Here is a 21602-nt window from a genome sequence, read left to right as displayed (position 1 = left end):
TTATCTGACACATATGCCAGTGTCCACAGTGGTAAAAATCTTCACAGTGTTGTCTTTGCTTAACCCCTTTTGTGCCAGGGACTTTGGACAGTGTGTACAATGCTATGGGGTTTTCTGTGACAATCAGCACTTAGAGCACTCAAGGGTTAGAGAGAAATGTACAAGGATATATCAAAGTTTCCTGTCAGTGAAATAGTTGCCTCACTTCCTTGTTTAAAATGTCATTATTTTCATAGCATATAGTGTATCCTCATGCACACAGTAAGATCAAAAAGGTACTCCTTGGTAACATATATATATACAGTCAGTCAGTACCGGTATCAGTGAAAGAAAGAAGAGTAATCGGGGCATACTGTGGTAGATTTCTGTTTTTACTTTTTCCCTGTAATAACTCTGATGTTTATGAGATTGAATCTGAAACGCCTGTCTAGTTTAGATTTAGACTACAGGTACTGTATAAGTTGTTATTTTCATGTACAGATATTTTCGTGAATAGGGAGGTAACAGACATTTTCGTGGGATGTTGTTTTCGCGAATTGACACAGGGCTATATGAAGTGCACTATCACCCTTGCGCATGGCAACGTTTTTGCGCGTTGTTGAATTTGTGGTCCAACAATGATGTACAATTTGTATATTAGATTTCTGCAGCAAAATTATTCCACAGTTAAATCTGTGATGAGTAGTAGCCTTGCTATAATGTAACATGTATTTATAGTCTACCTGACTTAAGTGTCTGTTGTGCATTCTGCTGGCTTTTTAGCAAGATTGCGGTTTCTGCCACGCAAATACTGTCTATATTTTAGTCTCTGATACAAAAAACCAGACTCATTGAGCAGAGCAGTGTAACCCATGACCTATAAGCTAGTTTGGAGTTCCCCTTTGTGCATGAGCAGTAAAGGTTTTTGTACCAACAGGCATGTTGGTTTTTAAATTCAGTGAGACAAGCATCTGTGATAGAGTGATTATTCACTGCAATGCCTATAAATGTTGCTTGCCAGCATATCCACCTGACAGCAAGTCTGGTATTTGGCACTATTAATAGAAAATGTATATTAATGCATTCCATGCAAAATAAATGGATGCTTCCCCAAGTGTGAATTAACAGACCATTCTGGTCACCATTTGTATGAACATGATTGATGAATTCCATAAATTTGTTTCATCGGGCAAGATTGTGTTTTATGTCACTTTGAAAGTGAGTGAAGTGCCTAACCAACTAAGAAAAAAAAAAAGGTCATTTGTACCAATGTGCACACGAGCTAACTCTAAACTGGAATTCTTCATTTGCATTGACAGAGACTGCCGAGTCTTGGAGGACCAGCTTGCTGCAACGCTGAAGGACATCATACCCTGGAAGAGAGTGAGTTAATCACAATGTATCACAAGTCTGATAACAGAAAGAGTTTAACCCCTGTAAAGCAGCAGTAGTGTGGGGAATCATAGGTGGCCCGATTCATTCGCTCATTCTCGGATTATGATTCTAATGCATAATTTGTATTAAAAATCTTACATCATGTGTTTGTGGGACTGAGAGTACTGTAATGGTGTTTGTCCTCTGTCTCGTGTTGTGTACACATCTGCTTGTGAAAGCTTTTAATATCGCCTAACTTTCTTCTGTATAAAATGAACATATGTATAGACTCCTTTTTTCTGCTGAAGGAAGAACTGCAACATTTATGACATGAATAGGCCATTTGATAAAACTTGTTCAGCACCTTCTCGTAGTATTGGGTAATTTTTTTTCTGCATGATATGAACATAGATTCCTCACTTTCCAATCCAAGAGAGTGAGCTAGGATATGAAAATACTCATTTGGTGCAATTTACTTTTTCAGCAATATCCCTTAAACTTGAGCTTCTATAACAGTGTACACTGATTGTAACAACAGACAGATAGCCATTAGCGAATGACCTGACATGTGAAAAACTTTATAAGAGTGCTCTTTTTAATTGTTGTTGTTTTTCATACACTATACGTCACATGTACTTGAAAACTGTTTTACTTGTGTATGAGTGTGTGACACGACATCATATCGTCGCTGGGGCGACAAGACCTCGTATCTGCAAAATGTCAAATGTTCAGGAGAGCCAAAAAACATGGCGGCCAAAGCACTATAGTGAATGGGAAAGCCTTTCTTTTGACATGCTGTGGTGGCTTCATTTTTTAAGTAAGACACTTGGGATTTGGACAGGACATCACTTAGCCCATTATGTGACCATTAATTTAAAAAAAGTCATTTTCACCAAAATTGCAGATACAAGGTCTTGTCATCCCAGCAACGATATGTAGTATGGTTGTTTGTCGGCGGCGAAACATTTATATGTCTTCTCTGTCCTTGTTTCCATGACGACCAACACGTGCCGCAGGACAAAGAACGCTTTCTTCAGGAGCTCCAAGACAGCAAGACGCACTATGACGACCTGCAGAATAAAGTCACAGCGCATGAGGTAGGGCAGTCAGCAATTTAAGCCATCCAATTCCAGAAATCACATTTCTCTCGATTGATGCCATATCTTTTAATTATAATTTCAGCTATTTCATACAGGCGTACACTTTGTTGTGAGTTTTCATGAAGTAGAGAAAGGAAAAATGAAATATGGTATGCATTTTGGCCCCTTGTTCATTACACATACCAGTAACATTCATTATGTGAGTTTCTTCAGTTTGTCTCCCTCTGCAAATTAAATGACAGTAGATGACAGGTTCGAGTCCCACTGGTTCCTTTTTCCGACATGTTTGTTAATTTACAGATCAGCAGTTGCGATCTTAACAAATTTAATTTGTAGAGGGAGACAAACTGAAGAAACTCACACCTGAACCTTCACCCCTCTGAATAATATCTTTCTTTCATTTAATATTCATCATGTTGAGGAATTTCAAAAGTCTCTAATTGCTAAAGTTTACTCTAAAGCAAGATATTTTTGTGGCATGAAATTTTAAGGAATTGCCACTAGCACAAATGGCGAATAGTGGCATGCGTAGTGGATTTCACAACAGTGGGAATCCAGCATTAGAGACATATGCCAGCAAAAAATCTTTCTCATTCTGTAACAAACTGTGACTACCTGCCACTGTTGGTGTGTCTGTTTGTCTGTCTGTGACCACCCATCACTGTTTGTCTGTCTGTCTGTCTGTCTTCTCTCCAGTCCACCATCAAGCAGTACCAGAACAAGCTGGATCAGTGTGAGGAGGAGAAGGCGGTCCTCGAATCCGACGCCCTGCTGCTGAAGTCGCAGTGTGAGGAGCTGAGGAGCAAGTGAGTGTGTACCCTCCTCTCCCAGGGAGGTGGGGACCCCCCCCCCCCCCCCCCCTGGTATCAGCCTCCTTTGCTCTGATTTGATTCCATTTTATTTCTGCATTTCTGCACTTTGGTAATTTGCTTGCTAGCTATTGACCACTCCTGTGAAGTTCTTCAGGCCAAGTGATTACACCATTTCTCTAGCACTGCCTGCTTGTTTCTTGATCATTGGATTATTGGATTGGTGGTAAATTGTATCCAGAATTCCTATTGAGTGTGAGCTTGATTCTCTTGATCCAGATGGACTCTTTTACTTTTCTCTGCCAAAAATTCTTTTCAAGGCAAGTATTGTGGCAGCAAATTACTTAAGGTTGGTAGAAACCTAAATATACTGTTGTATGATCTCCCCAACTGATGAAAGCTTTCTGCATGAATTTAACATGACAAAGAATTCTTCCAAGTATACAAATCGTATGATATGCAACAAGTGTGGTTATACACATACAGTACAGTCCTTCAACAATTAAGTTATCACTTATCAAATCAAATTAATTTAAAGAAATGCAGAAGACCACCATCTTAAAATAAAAGCTTGACTTTCACTCAGAAAGAATGCATGTATTCATATGGAACTGTTTTGAACATGTGCATTCTGAGCCCAGTGCTACATTGCAGGACTCTGTGCTTGTTTAAATCATCCGCTGTACGTCTGCGCTTGTTTAAATCATCCGCTGTACGTCACTACTATGTGCCAGGGTATTTAAGACTTCAGCTGCTATTTGTGATACCAGTCAATGATACTTAACTGTATCAATGCTCCCATTAGTGAACAAAACCTCCACTAATGTTACCTTGTCTGACAAGAAAGATGCAAGCTACACAATGTATGTGCTGGTCTCTGGTAATTTATGTCACTTTGTAAAATGATCTCTCCCCTAGGATAGATGGTACAATCCATTTTAAGATTGACATACATGTATAACCTGAACAAAACAGGAATTGTTCATTTAAGAGACAGGGAGGTGCATGTATAATAGAGAGAGTTCAGTTGTAAAAAGTGTCATTGCCATATCTCTCCCTGCATGACATCCATTTTGTAAACGGCCTGAGTGAAAGAGAGGACCCTGTCTGAGATTAGAAGACGTCACTGTTTCAGTTTCACTTTATTTCTGTCAGTATTGTCATTGAGTGAAGTTGTGTGTTCTCTCCTTATCTTCTGTGTCATATCTTTGACTCATTCACAGAGAAAAGAAAGCCACAGCATCCCTGGAGAAGATGAGAGGTGATATTTTCATTCATTCATTCTTTCTTTCTTTCTTTTCTAATACTAAATACTAAAAGTATTATACTTGATACCAGAAGTGCTTTGAATATTGTAATTTGGCATTTGAAAAGAAAATAATGAAGTTATATCAAAGCAGTATTTTCCCAGTTGCAAATAACTGATGAGATGAGAGGGGATTTTTCTTTCGTTCTTTCTTTCTTTCTTGCTTTCTTTCTTTCTTTCTTTCTTTTTTTTTTTTTAAATACTAAAAGTGTTTTTGAATATTGTTATTTGGCATATGAAAAGAAGAGAATTCATTTATATCAAAGCAGCATTTTCCCCATCGCAAATAGCTGTAAAAACTCAAACAGCAGCGGCGCTATTTAATTTCTATAACAATGTGTTGACAATGCTGAGCACAGCGCCAGCTCTATTTGATCATGCGCTAAAAACATGGAGCACTATCTCTGTCTCCGAACTCCCATGTTTTGTAGATTTTCTCAGCAATTATTACATGGCGGCAAAAGAAATATGAAGTTATAAGTTCTTGAAATGCATTTCTATTACGATATGATGACATTCTAGTCATGATAAAAGGGGAAAATTTAGATGTGATTACTGCATGGTATGTAACAAGATTTTAAGACCTCTTTTTTGGCAAGGTAATGTATTAAATGGGTTACTAATCTTTTGATGTTGCTTTACAGAGAGCTACTCCAGGGTTAAAAGAGATGCAAGCATGGCTAAGAGATCACAGTCAAGTTTGCAGCTACAGTTTGAAAGAGCTCAGGTAAGAATATCATCCTTAAAACATTTGATTCACTGCTCTTTTAGCAAGCTCTGGCCGTCTTCATCTTTTGTTCTCTCACTCAACATATGTTGTTCACTGATGTAGGACAATAAGCATTTCTATAGTACATTCCAGGGGTCGCACTTAACTTTTTTTTTAACTAGCCAGGCGGACTACTTAGAATCAATTTTGACACTGAAGCAATATTTTGGCTAGCCAGACAGACTAGCTACTTCAGAATTTTATGATTTTTAGCTAGTTCGACATGATTTTGGGTGGCCAATGGCCAGCGGACCATCGCCAATTTCGAACCCTGCATTCACATTTTATCATTATTTCACGGTAATGTGTAGTTGTAGATTGATACTCAGGTATGTTTTTTTTTTCTGTGGATGGCATTTTGCTTCAGAGAAGTATGATATTCAAAGAGAATTGTCTACAATGCATGAATAAATATGTATAGGGTAATTTAAACATACAAACATGCAATCATGCAAAGATGTCCATTGTAACACATACAAGCAGCAAACAGATGTTAATTAGCACATTTGCTCACACTATCACAGATCATTTCTCCTTCACTCACTTTCCTTATCAAAATATTAACAGTCTTAAGCATGTTTATGACATAACTATTAAACTCATGGCCTGATGTGTACTATGGTTTGTTCCCGCAGTAATGATTCTATTCAGTGTTAAGCTGTGATGGTGATTGTTCAGATGTTTCCCTCTCATTTGCGAACAACTGAGGTTGAAAGAATTTTTTGTGTAAAAATTCACAGATAGTGAGTGAAATGGATTGTATTGGGCATTTTTTTTTTTTTTTTTTTGGGGGGGGGGGATGTGGGGGTAGAGCAGGGGATAGTGTGTATTTTCTGTTGGCATGTACTGTACCGGCATGCTGTAGCTTTGCACAAGTCCTCCAAAGTAAGCTTTTGCCTTGACAAGGTCGTAAAAGTCTGATTTCTTCTGTGACCTTCTGGTTCTTGCTGTTGTGCAGGCAAGGATATCCTCCCTGACAACCCTGTTGCTACGGCATGGTATCAAGCCACCAAGACAGAGACGACAGCAGTCATCTGCCTCCGAGAAGGAAGAGGAGTTCATGGACGATTCAGATTCATCTGCCGAAGAAGAAGGTATTTTTAAAAAGAAAATCATTTTTTTTTAGTAACATCTGCAAGTATATACAAGTTGCTCATACTTTGTGATTTGTGCTATAGTTCTTCTCAACTTACAATCTCAAGTTGTTTATTTTGTGAATTCATTTCCTGTTTTGCATCGTTGACAGAAAGAGTTTGTTTGAAACTTTTATTGTGTGACACTCTCACATGATGATACACAGGTTGTGTCTATGTGTCCTTACGCCCCCATATGTAATCAGACCTTGTCCTAGCCTGGGTTTTCACCTGGGTTGCAGTCATTGAATTGTCAACAATAACGTAATATTGTTGCAGTTAATATCAGTATCATGATTAGTGCTGCCTCATGATGTTACATTCTTGTACTGCCCCTCCAGGAGACAGCAGAAAGTTGAGCGGGGTTAATGATAAACCCCCTGCTCCTCAGAAGAGGGCAAGAATCACCCCAGCCGCACCCCGGAGCCGTCCCTCGGCAGCTCCATCCTCCCCTCCATCTCCTCCTCCTCCTTCTCTGGGTCCGCAGCCTGTCCACCCATCGTCCTCGCCACCACAGCCACCCGGCAATACCACACCGGTGCAGAGGAAGCCCTGGCCGAAGATGAACCTGGAGTCTTTGGCTTGCCTCTCCCCACTCCCACCGTCTCCAGAAGATGTGAGTCTGTGGCAATATGAAGTGAGAGCCATCAGCAATAGATGGATGTAATTTTAATCCAAAAACTTGGTTGCTATGCAAAATATGATGATGCCTATAAATTTCATTGGAAGGATAACTATGAGTTCAAACACAGAGCATAAATTTTAAAAACAAGTTTAGTACACTACATTCAAAATGTGGCAGATCATATCCAAGAAACATGTTCTACTGAATCAGTTGGAGTAATTGGTGTGGTATTGGTTATGCGCAAAAGGCATTGTTACTGTATCTTTTTCTCTACATTCTTAAAATTAATTATAAGTTTCTCTGACACCTGCTGAAATATTGTCTGCTGTTTTCCCTTCCAGGTTCCCAAAGACAATGCTGAGAGTTCCGAGGATGACGATGATGATGCCCTGACCGAAACAGCCGCCAAAATCGATGCTCGGCTGGCTAATAAGCGTCATGGGACACGAGAAGAGGCAAAGAGGACACCACCTCTGAGGGTATCGCCCCGGAGGAGAACTGGCAAACTTTCCAACACTCGGGTGACAGAAAGTGTTCAACTCAAGGCATCTGCTGCAGGTAGGGAGTCTTGCAGAGAGCTGAGATCAGGAAAGAAGCTTCCACAAAGAGAAGAACCCGGAATAGCACCCAGGGCGACTGTATCAAAGGCCTCAAAGAAGCTTGACCTGAGCCAAGGCGAGGATGTTCACGCCCCCAGAAGGGGAAGGAAACCAGGCCGAGGGAGAAAGCAGGTTGTCAACGAGAAGGAGAGGAAGAGTGACAGTGACCTTGATATCAAGGATAAAAAGCCTCCTGTTTCTCATAGACTTCAGAGGCAACAAGTTCAAACCTTAACGTCATCGGAAGATGAGCCAGAGACGGAAAAACAGGAGGGCATGCAGGAAAAAGGTGTTAAAAACTTTGGCATGCAAACACGTGGTAGGGCCAAGGGACAAGCTGCAACCCAACAAACTGTTGCTGCCGCTGCTTGCAAAAGCACAATGTTTAACCTCGATGATGATCTAAATTTATCCAGTGATGGAGAATCAAGACATTCTGAGTATGATCCGAAAGACAGTGACAGCTTGGATGATAATGGCATTCGCAGAGGTAGGAGGCGCCGTACAGACAAAATTCGCCCACCACAACGGAAGTCAGTGATCAGTGAGAGTAGCGACAGTGAAGACATTGACAGACAGAATTTCACACCAAATCAGTTTAATGATGAATCTGTGACAGAAAGCAAACTATTGAATCGGTCAACAGCAGCGAGGCACGATAGCATAAAAGAACAGGTCTTTAATGATACTGAAGATGGTGCGAATGGAGTTGGGTCAGACAGAGTATCAGTAGAAGAGGTGTCTGATGGAGCAATTGACACACATGAAAATGGAGGTGTGAGTTCGAGAAGAATGACCCGATTGCAGAAGCACTTGCAAGGAACCCCACCAAACCGTAGCAAACATGAGAAACAGAGGAAAGGAAAGCTTTCTAGTGGTGATGAAGTGTCAAAATCCAAACATGTCCCATCTCATTCTGCTGATCGTGGTGGTGGAAATGCTTCTGATGCGAACAACTCTACAATGTCAGATGGCAAAGAAGCAGCTGAGTGCAAGACATTTCTACGGGAAGAATTAGAGTCAAGTCCAAAGAGACTCACGAGGCAAGAGGCCAGGAAGTTACTGCGTTCTTTAAGTAGTCCACCTTTACAGACAAAAACGCCATGTCCACTACGTGGAGAGCCGAAGATGATGCTTCTTCGAAGTTCATCAAGAGATATGCAAAATGAGGAATGCTTAAAGACTCCTAAAAGAACGGAACCAATGTCTACATCATCTGCACCCTGTCGTACCAATTCATTGCAAAATGACACCCAAAATGATAGACTGCCAAGGAATCTATCCTCGCCTGCTAGATTGACCAGATCGGCCTTGCGCAAGATGGGCTCTGTGAAGGACTCGAATGCCCCACTTCATTTTCCAGCTCCAGGAGCCGAACCTTCTTCAGTCTCTAAACACGGTAGTGGTGATGATCGTAAAAGTCCTGAAAGATGCAGGAAAGACTCGGCAGCCGACCCCTCTCAGAGGAAGAGGTTAGCATCTAGGAAGCGATCTCACAGCGAGTGCCACAGCTCTGGAGGGGACGAAAGTGACAAGCAGAGTGCTCCCAGTAAAGTGCAATCTGTATCTGCCGAAACTCCAGCTGAGGATGGACTGAAAGTAGAAGAACAAAATGAGAATGACACTTCGTCAAAGAGTGACGTGAAAGTGTTGATGCGATCAGAGACAGAGGAATTTGTAGCATGCATGGATGATCAATATGATGTCCCGATTGAGCACATCACACAGGATGATGGACTCAAAGAAGAGGTGAAGCCGCCTCCTGCTAGCTTGAAAGACAGTCCGCATGTGAAGAAGAAGAAGAAGAAATCAAAGAAGAGAAAGACCAAAGCATTGTCTTGTAAGGCTGATAATGAGTTTGCTGAAAGAGCACTGAAAGGAGACCATCACACAATCAACAACACAGAAGCAGTTTCAGTTAATATGGATGTGCCCGGTACTAGTAGAGGTTCTGCATCAGGACAGGTGTTAAGGAGTGGAGTCGCCATGGCAACTGCCTCACCTAGACTGGTGTCGGAATCAAGGATGAGACAATCGTCAACTGCCTCTCTGCCATCATCTGAAAGAGACAGCCCTGTCTCACCCATCCAGGAACCTTTCCAGAATTTTGCCTGCACCAGACCCATCTCCCCAATGTCCCCTGAAAGACCAGTGGAGAGGGTGTCACCAATCATGCCCTCATTCTTCTTTGACATGCTCCCAGTGCCCAGGATGGTTTCCCCCCTGCCACCAAGTCCTCCACGCCTCTCAAGGGATGAACCCATCTCAGATGATGGGGTTGGAGATGCTGATGTGCCTCAAGCGGCAGTAGAGGTCCTACCAGAGGAGCCGGCACAGCCAAGAATGATTTCACCTCTATTCCCAACTCCAGTGCCCTTTGCTGTGTCACCACTGCACGAAATACCAGTTCCTCCTGCAATATCTCCAATTGCGGATGTTCAGCAACCGCCACTAGGAGTTCAGGTAGCCCAAGCCATTGCGACAGGAAAGAGTCCCCAGCTACCCTCTCCCAGGAACTTTCACTCTGTCGCGCCTCTGGATGCCATCACAGTGAGGCCCCAGCACAGCAGTCCAGGCCAGAGTCAGGAGAGGTGCACTGCCATGAGGAGTCTGAATGCAGCTCTGGCAGGTGGGGACAGTTCTCAGGATCCCCGCAGTAGCTTCTCCAAGAAGCTGATTGCCAGAAGGTCCAGTGCTGACGAGGCTTTGAAGAAGCCAGAGGACTCCAGTCAAAATCAAGAGCGTTCGGAAAATACAAAGAGGAATACAGGGTCTGATTGCCATGATCAAGCATCAAATCACAATGTGCTGCCAGTCAGGGTAGATTACAAAGAACAGTCGCAGCCTCAAGAAACCTCCGTCAAGCTGTCTGATGACAAGAACTCAAGTGCAGTCAGTGTTACGCAGAAGGAGCATAATCCTTCTGGTGACTCAAGGAAAGATCATGTTGAAGAGACCCAACCTCAAGTGAGTGTCTCTAAGGCTCAAAGTGACTTCAGCGAGCACTTGAGAAGGGTGAATGGCCACGAGGAGGTCACTGCCTTCAGCCGAGTCATCCCTCACCGTGACGATAGCAGGCCAGTTGGAACAATTGGGAAGTTAGAAGGGATGATCTCTGACCTCACCAAGAGGGATTCCAGTTCTGCTGGTTCCCACCAAGAAGGCGGTCCAGCTGCAAGTGCCGTCTCATCACGTGGAGATGCCAACTGTTCAGGATCGAGTCAAAGTAGGCCAGAAACCACCGATGCCGGGACTGGGAAGAAGGAACAGGAAGCCGACAGTGGGAACCAGCCCAGGAGACCAGAGGGAGCCGCTCGCAAAGTGACAAAAATTGGTAGCCTCTGGGGTCAGATGGCTCGCTATGACAGGAATAAATTTGTGCGCAGCAAAAAACGGTGGCAAGAAATGAAAGGAGAAGTGGTCCATCCAGATGACCCAGGAGTAAGTTCATAATATTTAAAGTAACAACACAGGTTAAAGGACAAGTTCACCTTCATACAGTGTATATATGTCGATTGTGAGAATGCAGCAATATTTTTAGAACACATCCGTGAAAGTTTGAGGAAAATCAGACAATCCATTCAAAAATTGTGGATTTTAAAAGTTTTAGTGCCAGTGCCACTACATGCTGGAGAAGATTACTACTGCTGGTGATGTCATATGTGTAGATCATTAGAAAGGAAATATATATCAAAAGAGCACTTTACTTGTCTCCTCAGAAGGCAGGGGAAGTAATGTTACCCTTCACATATGTCGGTGACAAGTGGAGGGAAGGTGTACTTTTTTCCAAAAAATGACATTTTGTCAAATTGTCTTTATGTATTGCTTATATAGTTCTGCACATGTGACATCTTCAAATGTAGTAGTGTTCTCATCCAGCAAGGACTTCACAGAAACCTAACAAAATCATAAATTTCAAATGGATTGTGTGATTTTCCTCAAACTTTTACTGACGTGTTCTGTTCGTATTGCTGAATTCACTCAATCCACATGTATATGAAAGTGAACTTGTCTTTTAAAAGTTTAAACCTTCATGTTTCATGTCAGTGATCCTTCTTTACCAAACTAAGATTTATTTTTTCGCAAGTTAGCCAAAGGCTCTGAGAAAGTTAAAGGTTAAATTAACTATTTTTTTACCATTATTGTCAGTTACCAATTATGAAACTCAAGGATAATTCAATTTCTAGTTGATTGTTGATCATGCAGTTTAGATTGGTCTATGACAAGTTTGGTGCACGCATGATACTATTTTTATTTTTGATCTCAATTGCTCTTCTTCTTTTTTTGCAGTCAAGGCCACCAACGGAAGATCTCCGTAGCCCAGAGTTTAAGGTTCCTGCTCAGCCAACTGCCCAAGGTCAAGCTTTCATCCAGGATCAGTTCCTAACCAGGGGCCAGGACCACCTCAGAACTAAGGAGCAGGCCCAGGAACCTTTTACTGTAAGTGGAGACCTCTGCCACACCTTGCCCATGGACGTGGAAACACAAGACCAGTCCACCCTGCACAACCGTTCATTAGGAGGAGAAATGACCATTCAGGAAGACCATCAAAAGTCCTGCCTGACCAGCAATACCCCAGGCTCCACTTCAGCTGCTGACCAGGACCAGTCCCTTGCCTTGAATGCAGGACCGACCAGTGAAAAGGCCGTGATCGCACCACAGCTTCAGAACATTCTCAGTATGATAAAGAGCCACAAAGCCGAAGGCTCCGGAGTTTCTGTCTGTGAATGCATTCTAGAGGTGAGGAAGTCAAATTGTGTAATGCTTATTACAAATCCTGTGGTGATTTACTCATGAAAATGTGTGAGTTTTCCATTTCTTATTTGAGTGATTATCTTGGACTTCATCTGTTCATTATGATCATAATTAAAAAACACAAATGTAATTATATCCACCAATCACACCCCAGTTCCTACAGGATAACAGCATGGACCTGTTCTCAGCGATCTACTCCAAGTGCCAGCTGAAGAGTATGACTATTTCCATGATTGCCACGCCAGAAGAGAACAAGATAGCCAGGCAGCTGGCCGAGTGGACACACCTCAACTCCAGTGTGAGTAGCTTCCAGTGGGCCTCTTTGGGTGTGCAGGATTTTCCTTGTGAAACAGCTGTTGAGAGGAACTCTTTTTTGGAGAGGAATGTTGAACAAGGAGGAAATAGGATGTCAAGATATCTTGTGATTCTTGTGACTTTCTTAAGTTATCGTGACTCTATTTAGTTGAGTGACGTATTTAGTTCATTGACGTATGTACATTGTAGGTACTGTATGCTGAATTGATGTGTAGTATATTTGTAATGAGAGATTTATGAGTGAAAAATGTAACTGCGCCATGAGACGATTACCTCTGACTTGCACCCTTAAAGTTCCTGACCAGAGAGTGTACCAAAGTACTTAGTCCATGTTTTTTTGCTAAGTTCCAACTATTTGCCGATCCACGCTATCTACAAGTCTTGCGTTTTCCAGTAAATTTGTCTATTTGGTAAATTGCCGTTATGGTTATACTAAACTTCACCTACTGTGTTGATGTTTGCCGTGACAGAGCTTCAGGTTTTAAGGATTGTAGTAGTTGTGTATAGGATAGATGATAAATTTCTTAGTGCCACTTTTTATGGGTACGCATGTGCGTTGTCATCAAAATGGTGCCTTGATACTGTGCAATTGACACTGTAACATAAGCAATTAGTCTCAGCATAGTTTCGGATTTATCATGTGACACGCTTGACCTTTAATTGCAAGTGTAATCTATGGCATCCTATGGTGTCCATCTCGCAGAGGCGTTTGATCCAGCATATTTTGGGTGAGCTTGGCCGGAGGATTGCCGTGGAGGGACTCCCATCTAAGACCACAAAACTGACCCAAGCAAGACTGTTTGCAGCCATCTGCAGAGAATCAGGTAAAAGAAAAATTGGGTGTTGTTCGATTCAACCAATGATGAGGTACCAGTGAGCACAAGGCCCCAATTCCTTGGAAGTAATCAAAACTACTGCCATTGAGTTAATAGAGGAGGGACTGAAACAGTTCATTGTTTGTGGATTCCTTTCCTTGCAAGCATCTGTGGCCAGTCTTGTGCATCACAAAATGCTCATGTGAGGACCCACCTCAGCAGGTGACCTCTGTACCTACTCATATGTTGCATTGACAGGAGAATCCAAATGAATAATAAACAAGAATGTATCCCAGCCTGTATACCAAGATTACTTCATAAGGAATTGACATATAACCATTGTCAAAATAGTTATGTGTAACTTTTAAGGTATCTGAAAGACTCTACTGATTAATAAGTGTCCCATTTCACATTTGTGTCTTCCTGTATTGTGTTCATTGGTATTCTGTGCATGCACCAACAGGCTGGCTTGCGCGAGGACGGGTCCTGTGCTATGACATCATCCGGGAGGGTATTCCCCACCTACTGGATCTCCTCCTTGCCATGGCTGCTGTCTGGCCAACTTTGCTGCGAAGAAAGGTGGGAGATCTGTTTTGATTTCTCTGTGTTTGTGTGTGTGTTTCAAAAGTGAATACCAGATATTGTAGCCTTCGTGGCATTCAGGGCATTATAGTTTATGCGTACAGCTATCAATGCTGGAGGCACAAAAATAATTTTGCTCTAACATCAATTTGTGGTCTTCATCTCTATACCAGGTTCACCCCTCCTGACATGAACAGTTTTTTTTTTTTCATTTTGTGTGTCTGCAAATGCTAAAGTGATCAGAAAATATTGTGGCCACCATGTCATTCAGGGGAATGCAGTTTCTTTTATTTGGCTGTGTAGCTATCTCCACTGGGGCACACTTTACTGATTTTGTCCTGACAGCAATTTATGGTCTTCCATCTCATTGCAGGGTCAACCCTTTCTAATGAAAAGAAAAAAAAGTTTGGGAACAGTCTTAATGTGAAAGTTGTCCCCAGAAACAGAAATTAAGACAGGGGATTCAAATAGTGTACATTTAGTGGGGGAAAAAAGAAAGAATTAGAAGTACATTAATATTCCTCTCTTGAATCCTCTCAGGGTCAATTTTGAAATGTAAGTAGGAATGTGTATTGATGCAGAAGTAGGTGTCCCTGCAGAAGATTTTACTCAGTTTGACGTTTGATAAGTGCTGTAGGCAATTGGGTAAAGGATTTCTTGAGTGCTCTGCAGCATTCAAAATTTGCCTGTTCCTGCCACGGAAAAGTATAGTGTATCTGAAGAACAAAAAATGTATCTGCTCTATATTTTTATCCATATTTCTAAATATACACAAATGTCATTCTTTGAGACTTTGAAGCCTTCTATTTGACCGGGGTTTGTTTGTTTATTTGTTTGTTTGTTTGTTTGTTTGTTTGATTGATTTTCATTTTGGAAACTGTATCATCATGATTATCGCAACAGTCATAGTCATCGTCTTTTCTAGAGGTACCATCCTTAAAGATAATATAAAGTTTTGGTACCTCAAAAATTTCCCTGAGTTTCCTTGTCTTAGTTTGTGTTTCAGGTTAAAGTACCTTTCATATAACTAACACAGTGAGATTTACTCGCCCCAAAGTGCTCTCATGTCTTAGTAATCATGCAATAATGGTTTCGTACAATACGTGTATATTGATTCTCGCGGTACCGCGTCGAGTCAAACTAACGGCTCGTTCGAATTTTTCAGAGCCCGCTCTGCTCTGGTACGAAACCATTATTGCATGATTACTAAGACATGAGAGCACTTTGGGGCGAGTAAGTCTCACAGTGTTAGTTATATGAAAAGTACTCTAACCTGAAACACAAACTAAGACAAGGAAACTCAGGGAAACTTTTGAGGTACCAAAACTTTATATTATCTTTAATAGTGCAATGAATATCTTACCTATTGCAGTTTATACTCTATGTGCACATCTCCATCCTTAGCATCATTCTTACAATTATTTCCCACTTTGTCATCGTACGGCGGGTAGTAAGAAGGAGACTGTTATCACTTTTCACCTCTCTACAACCAAACAGGATGGAGCTGCGCATCCCATGACTGCCACAATGGAAGCAGTGATCATGCACCAGCTCCATGATGCTACAACAAGCAGAGACAGGCACGAGCAGTACACTGCTGAGAAGGTGAGATTTACCGCATCGTCTTAACTCTCTCACTGCTGATGGTTACCCGCTCATATGCAAATCCAGTGGCATTTCTGCAGAATGTGGCTGGGAGGGTTGGTTAGAATGTTTTGTAACTGATATTGGGCCAGATTGTGTGAAGGAATACTGGCATAAATGCGCAATGTCCGATTGATCGGATGCAGTCTATTGTGGGCAAATGTGAAGTGTGGCTCCAAGCTCTGAAAGTTGATCTCATTCTTTCATAAAGCAAACTAAATATTCCAAATGAATTGAAACAACTACAGTGCACATGACATGGCAAGCTTGTGTGTGGTTAGTTAACTACCTTATAAAGTCATCATACTTACCAGGAGAGATTGCAAGAAAAACCTAAATAGATGCAACATTTTCCGTCAGCCTGGCATGGATTATCATTTGATTTCACTGTCCATGTGTGTATTTGATGTGCATGATTACATCAAAGTATTTGCGGTATCATGAGAGAAAAAAAGAAGAAATCAAGTATTTTACCATTTGTCACCAACTGTCACAAACATAATAATGAAAACAATCACATGGGAGGTGTTTTCATTGCCCATACAATGTGAGTCCATTGGAAATACAGCATTGTCAGAATTCATGTCACCTGACAGAGCTCTCAGTCACTTCTATTCAGTTTTTCCACAAAACACAGACTGTGACCTGAATGTGATATTTCTGAACTTTTAGTCCCGTTGTTTACATTGAGTGCTGATTTGCACAGAACACACCATACAAACCTGAATGTCCGAAGTCCTTGACAAAGTAATGGTTGATGCAGTACATGGTAAGCAAATATGTTGATGTACCCAAAGAAATCACAGATTTGAGGACTATGGATTAGCAGCAGTCATAATATGTCTGTTGTGTCTCTCAGAGCAGTGGTTAGAGCTCTCGAAAATATTGTTACTTCAGAAAATAATGTCCCTCTACTCTCTAGAGTACTACCATTATTGCATTTCCAATCAATTATCAATTCACAGTCTCTTCAAAGGTATTGTACTCTTTACACAGTTGCATATTTTTCTGTGTTTTTTGTCTTGTTTTGTTTTGTTTTGTACTTCTCATTAATCATAAAGTTTTGCATTGTTTTGTTTTCATTGGAATATGGTACAAAGATGTCCAATTGCTTCTCCCATCTGTGTAAATGGCGCCCCCTACTGTCAGAGGAGTGGCAGCAGTCTCACATCATGTGGCTGATTGGCCTTATACGAGACAAGAGTTCCAGCATCAAACACAGTAAGTCACCAGAGGGCGCATTTATTTTATCATTCTATTTCAGGATATGATGCACCATGTTATATATATATACCCCGGGTTAAGGTGCTACAATTGTATGTAATGCCATTTTGTGTTTGTAAGATGTATAGTTACACACTGCCATCATGGCAGCCAAATTTTAGGAGGCCGCGTTAGCGATCCCAATGCCAATTCAGTCGTGTCATGATGTGGTTTTTTTTTACCATAATTACAATAATAATGATAATGATGTATTCATTAATATTTTTTTTAAAAAACATGTTGTTACAGTTTTCAACAGAAATTCAGTGTGCAATGATTTTAATCCATGAACTCATCCCATGATTACATATTTTACGCCTTCTGTGGAGTGGTGATGTTTTATTGCTGCAACCCTGCTGAGCTCGTTATTGCAACAATATTTTCCTTCATAAATCATTATAACCCAGATACAGTGCCGAGAAATGAAAACAATTCAACAAAAAAGCAGATTTCTATTTTGGTTAGATCTGCAACGCAAACGCTATAAAAAATGCAGCCTCCTGGGTTGGACAATGGAAACGGCTGTCTCGCACATGTGCAGAATACCATTTTCGGCTTAATAAGTGTCGTCGTATCATTAGCGTCACAGATCTAAAGCTCGCTCTTGTGTACCTGATACAGAGGTGCCAACTGTTACTTTTTTGCAGTATTTAGTACTGTGTTTTTGCCTCAGATACAGCAGATTTGATTGAAAAATACTGTTTTTCCAAAATTTTATCATTCCAAATGTCTGTTGCAGGAAAGGTAAAAATACTGTTTTTCCATCAAAAATATGCTTTTTCAACCATCAGAACACTGCAATTCCTTTTGAAAGGTCACCATCCCTGTTGATAAGAAAGAAAATTACTAACAAGGGAAAAACAAACTCCTGAGCATTGTCATCCCAGCTAATGTGTGGCTTAGAACTAGAGCACACTGTGTGGCATTTTTGTGTGTACAGGTGACGATGGACCCAGACTAAGTCCACGGTGCTACGAGGCCGTCATGTCACTGGAACTGGTGGCGTCCTGTCTGGGCTGGGAGTGGACCAACAACTGGCTGATCCGAGAGCAGCTCTGGCCCATCCTGAAGGACTGGAGCCGAACTCTCAAGGAGAAGGGAGAGGCCAGCCGCGAGATCGGGGCGGGGCTGGAGGCAGGGCTGGAGGCGGGGCAGGATGAGACAGACCATGCCACCGTCACTGCATGTGCTGTGATGAAGACCATCGGTGAGTGGTGTTGACCTGTCATTTATGCTTTTTATTTTGCATACTTTTGGCCCGTATTGTACTGTGTCTGCATGACTTCCTTTGTATGTCTTTGTGTTCTAATAGCATTGCCCTACTCATTTCAACAATTCTTCAGGTGGTGATTTGACCTTTGGCATGATCATAATGCTGCTCTTATTCTTTACTCAAATTCTGAATGTCCCCTTTGAATTCCAATGAGATATACAGCAATGGCTGATTTGAAATGACATATCGTGTGTTAGAACTTGTCAAAACATTTGTCCCACTGTCACAGAGTAGCAGTAAGTTTACAAGGAAGCTGTAGCTCGTCTCAAGGATGCTGTTACTGTAAAAGTAAAAATGTTCATGGTGTTGAAATTTTGGTGTATTTCGCACAACCAGAAACTAGCGCGAAAATAAAAGCATGTGAATATTTCTGTTTGCCGTATTTTCCAGTAGTTGGTGTCTTGATTCCACAGAATTTAAAACACACAAAACTCATCTTACCCGGTCGAGTGCAAAAAATAGTCACATGAAAATATCCACTTTTACATTAACACACCGTAAGTATTACTTACGGTACGGTACTCTACTTAAAGCAGAGTAAATTATCAAAGAAACCAAGTCAAAATTCCCCTCTACTGGACAATAAACTTTGAGCTTAACCATAGCTCACGCTATTCCGAAGTGTGATAACCTGTAAAGACCTAATTCCGTGTTCCCTGTCATCCAGCTTTCCAGCAGTGCATGTCCATCATTGCCCCTGTTTTTTGTTAAAAACCTTTTTTTTTTTTTTTTCAAAAACATTGTTATGCTGTCTGCCCCTCTAAGACCTTTCATTCCTTTTTTAAAGTAATCACTTCTACTTTATACATGCTTACCTAAGCTCTTTCTCTGTCCCTGCCTGTCTTCATTTCTTCTCTTTCCTGAAAGCCTACATCTGTACTTGCCTCTTTATCATATTTGTGCTCACTTTGAACTTCTGGAATTCCAAGGAACAGTTGCACTTGTCCAGAAAGATCTTCAAAAGAAAGTTTAAAAAAAGGCCTTTATAGATAGGTCATCTGTCTAAACCCTGATCTGTTTACTGGCAAGCTGCACTGATGAGAATTATACAGAGTACCTCCCCCTTAAAGGCAGTCTGTACGATATTTGCTTGCTGTAAAAGTGGGTTGGACTCTACCACACAACCAGCACAGACAATCTGGTGTGCACCTTTTTGTTACGGCAAGGTCGACAAGACTGTGGTCAAGATGTTGTATATCATATGCTGTTCTCTCCTTTTTCATTTTCTCACAGGAAATGTGTCCCAGATTGGCCTGGCTTCCAGTCCGGCTTCGGTGCAAACTCTGATGAAGATCCTGATTGGTGTATTGCAGCAGCCATCTGAGAGTAGTAAGTAAACAAATAATTCTATTATTTTATAGAAAAATGTAAATTGTCTGTGAATATACACGTACATTGTATTTATACATTATTTGACATAGGTTCTTTAATATCCATTCACTTTTTGTATTCTTATTGTTAATTTCTTTCGTATCACTTTCATCCTTATTTGGCACTTAATAGAGATTGTATACGGTCATTAGTGATTTAAAAATGGGAGCACTATCATCACCTAATATGGTCTGTGGTGATATGAGCATATCAATTGAGGATAGCCTCTTGTGTGTGAGCAATGTTCAGACACAAGGCTGTGCTATTACTGTACAAGCTGAAATTTTCGTGTACAGATATTTTTGCGAATTGCTACTTGGAGGACATTTTCGCATGTTGTTAATTTCGCGGTTGTGAGGGTCTAACTGAACATACTTATTTGCGCGTTGTTATTTTCGTGTGTTGTTATTTTCACGGTTCAAAGGCGAATCGCGAAATTCGCGAAAGTAAAACCACCGCAAAAATTTCAGCTCGTACAGTAGTTTCCTATCAGTACGAAGTACTGTATAACCAGAAACATTCGTGGCATGAAAATTTTGTGGATGAGATTTGTTGAACACATACTTGTGGTCTATGTAAAACACAATAAACCTGAATGCGCACTACTAAGCACATGTAGTACAGCAGCAGTACAAGTCAACTGAATTGTACGTTGTAGAGCATTGCACTGGCATTTATTGCTTTGTGTTGACAAGAGCTTTTGATTGTATTTTACGAGTGCAAATCTTGGCTCCTTGCAAAATTCATGAAAGGTTCATGGACTAAACAATTTCTGTTTTTACAGTACCCTTTTGTGCACTTTGATTAAGAGATGCACTGTGGATAAAATCTCTTGTTCAAGGATGCACATAGTTTTATTTCTTTTCCTTTCTTTCCATTTTCCCCTCTCAGTCCCCTGGCCTATGCAGATTTTCACAGCCCAAGCCATTTGTGATTTGTCGCCCTGCAACTTGGCTGTTGCCTCAGAGGCTCTTGCTGCTTGGAGCATTCGCCCGCTGTGCACCATCCCCCGACCGCTCGCGGGACGCATCGCGCAACTTGGAAAGGTGGAAGGGGAATCGGCCAGGGCAGGCGAAGGAGGTGCGCCCTCTCAAAGTTGAGAAGCGGGAAAAGTGTTGATTGACGATGATCTTGGCACAACTCATTGGTGAACATGCAACACAGATTGTGGCCTCACTCTGAGGCATGACCATCTTCATCTCCTAGAATTTGGGTTTTGTTTTTTCCTCATGGAGGGTTACACCAACCTTTATCTCCATCTCGAATTTCTCTTTCCCCGATGATGAGATGTGGAATATTTCTGCCACGCTGGATTTACGAGCCAAGCATACTGGTAATTGTTTTTTTGAGGGTAAGACCTGTGTCACTTTCATGCTTTTTGCAGATGTTAAGCTGAGAGAAGGAAAAAAAAAATATGCATTAGGAGTGACGTACATTGTAAAATTAGAAACTGTATGTTTGTGGAATACTTGACATACTAAAGCCAAAGTGCGCTGCGTGTAAAGATAGCTGTTTGCTTCCCCTCACTGACTGACTTTCTACAGGGTATCACTCACTGCTTTGAATGAGTGTCTGTTTTATAGTAGTGGTCAATATTCTTGGTCTGAGCCTTTTCCCTGCTTGCTATTGAACATTGATTCCCACAATCATCAGATCCTCTTACCAAGTTTACAAAATATTTTCTCGTTGTAGTGAAAGTACTACAATAGATGGATAAGAATCAAATATTTAAAACAAACAGAAACACCAAATACCACATTCTTACAGTGTTCAACAACAGACTTTAATAGATACTGTGAGGGATGAATGTAGGATATTTGTAACTTGTGTAACAATGACTCAAGTTTTGCAGGAGGAAATGCAGTCAGATTTCTAAATTCTACAAGTTTT

At 41.2% G+C, this 21602-nt stretch overlaps 1 protein-coding gene across 1 annotated transcript in view; it reads left to right on the top strand.

The window, feature by feature from the left end:
• The window catches only part of LOC139721303 (uncharacterized), a 30056-nt gene extending 9244 nt beyond the window's left edge, over positions 1 to 20812 (top strand). Inside the window, exons 6-22 of the mRNA XM_071632625.1 lie at positions 1299 to 1362; positions 2370 to 2450; positions 3150 to 3259; positions 4486 to 4523; positions 5213 to 5295; positions 6296 to 6431; positions 6812 to 7086; positions 7437 to 11135; positions 11985 to 12434; positions 12604 to 12747; positions 13468 to 13588; positions 14043 to 14158; positions 15659 to 15766; positions 16867 to 17026; positions 18009 to 18275; positions 19575 to 19670; positions 20604 to 20812. Of these exons, the coding sequence (XP_071488726.1) occupies positions 1299 to 1362; positions 2370 to 2450; positions 3150 to 3259; positions 4486 to 4523; positions 5213 to 5295; positions 6296 to 6431; positions 6812 to 7086; positions 7437 to 11135; positions 11985 to 12434; positions 12604 to 12747; positions 13468 to 13588; positions 14043 to 14158; positions 15659 to 15766; positions 16867 to 17026; positions 18009 to 18275; positions 19575 to 19670; positions 20604 to 20812 (6157 nt within the window). The remainder of the gene's footprint in view (positions 1 to 1298; positions 1363 to 2369; positions 2451 to 3149; positions 3260 to 4485; positions 4524 to 5212; positions 5296 to 6295; positions 6432 to 6811; positions 7087 to 7436; positions 11136 to 11984; positions 12435 to 12603; positions 12748 to 13467; positions 13589 to 14042; positions 14159 to 15658; positions 15767 to 16866; positions 17027 to 18008; positions 18276 to 19574; positions 19671 to 20603) is intronic.
• Positions 20813 to 21602: the final 790 nt, after the last annotated feature.

The sequence above is a fragment of the Diadema antillarum genome, unplaced genomic scaffold (genome assembly GCF_040938485.1).
Source record: "Diadema antillarum isolate AM-2024a unplaced genomic scaffold, OU_Dant_1.0 scf00000141, whole genome shotgun sequence".
NCBI lineage: Eukaryota > Metazoa > Echinodermata > Echinoidea > Diadematoida > Diadematidae > Diadema > Diadema antillarum.
Note: the sequence above shows the minus strand (reverse complement) of the source record. Positions and strands in the feature narration are given on the sequence as shown.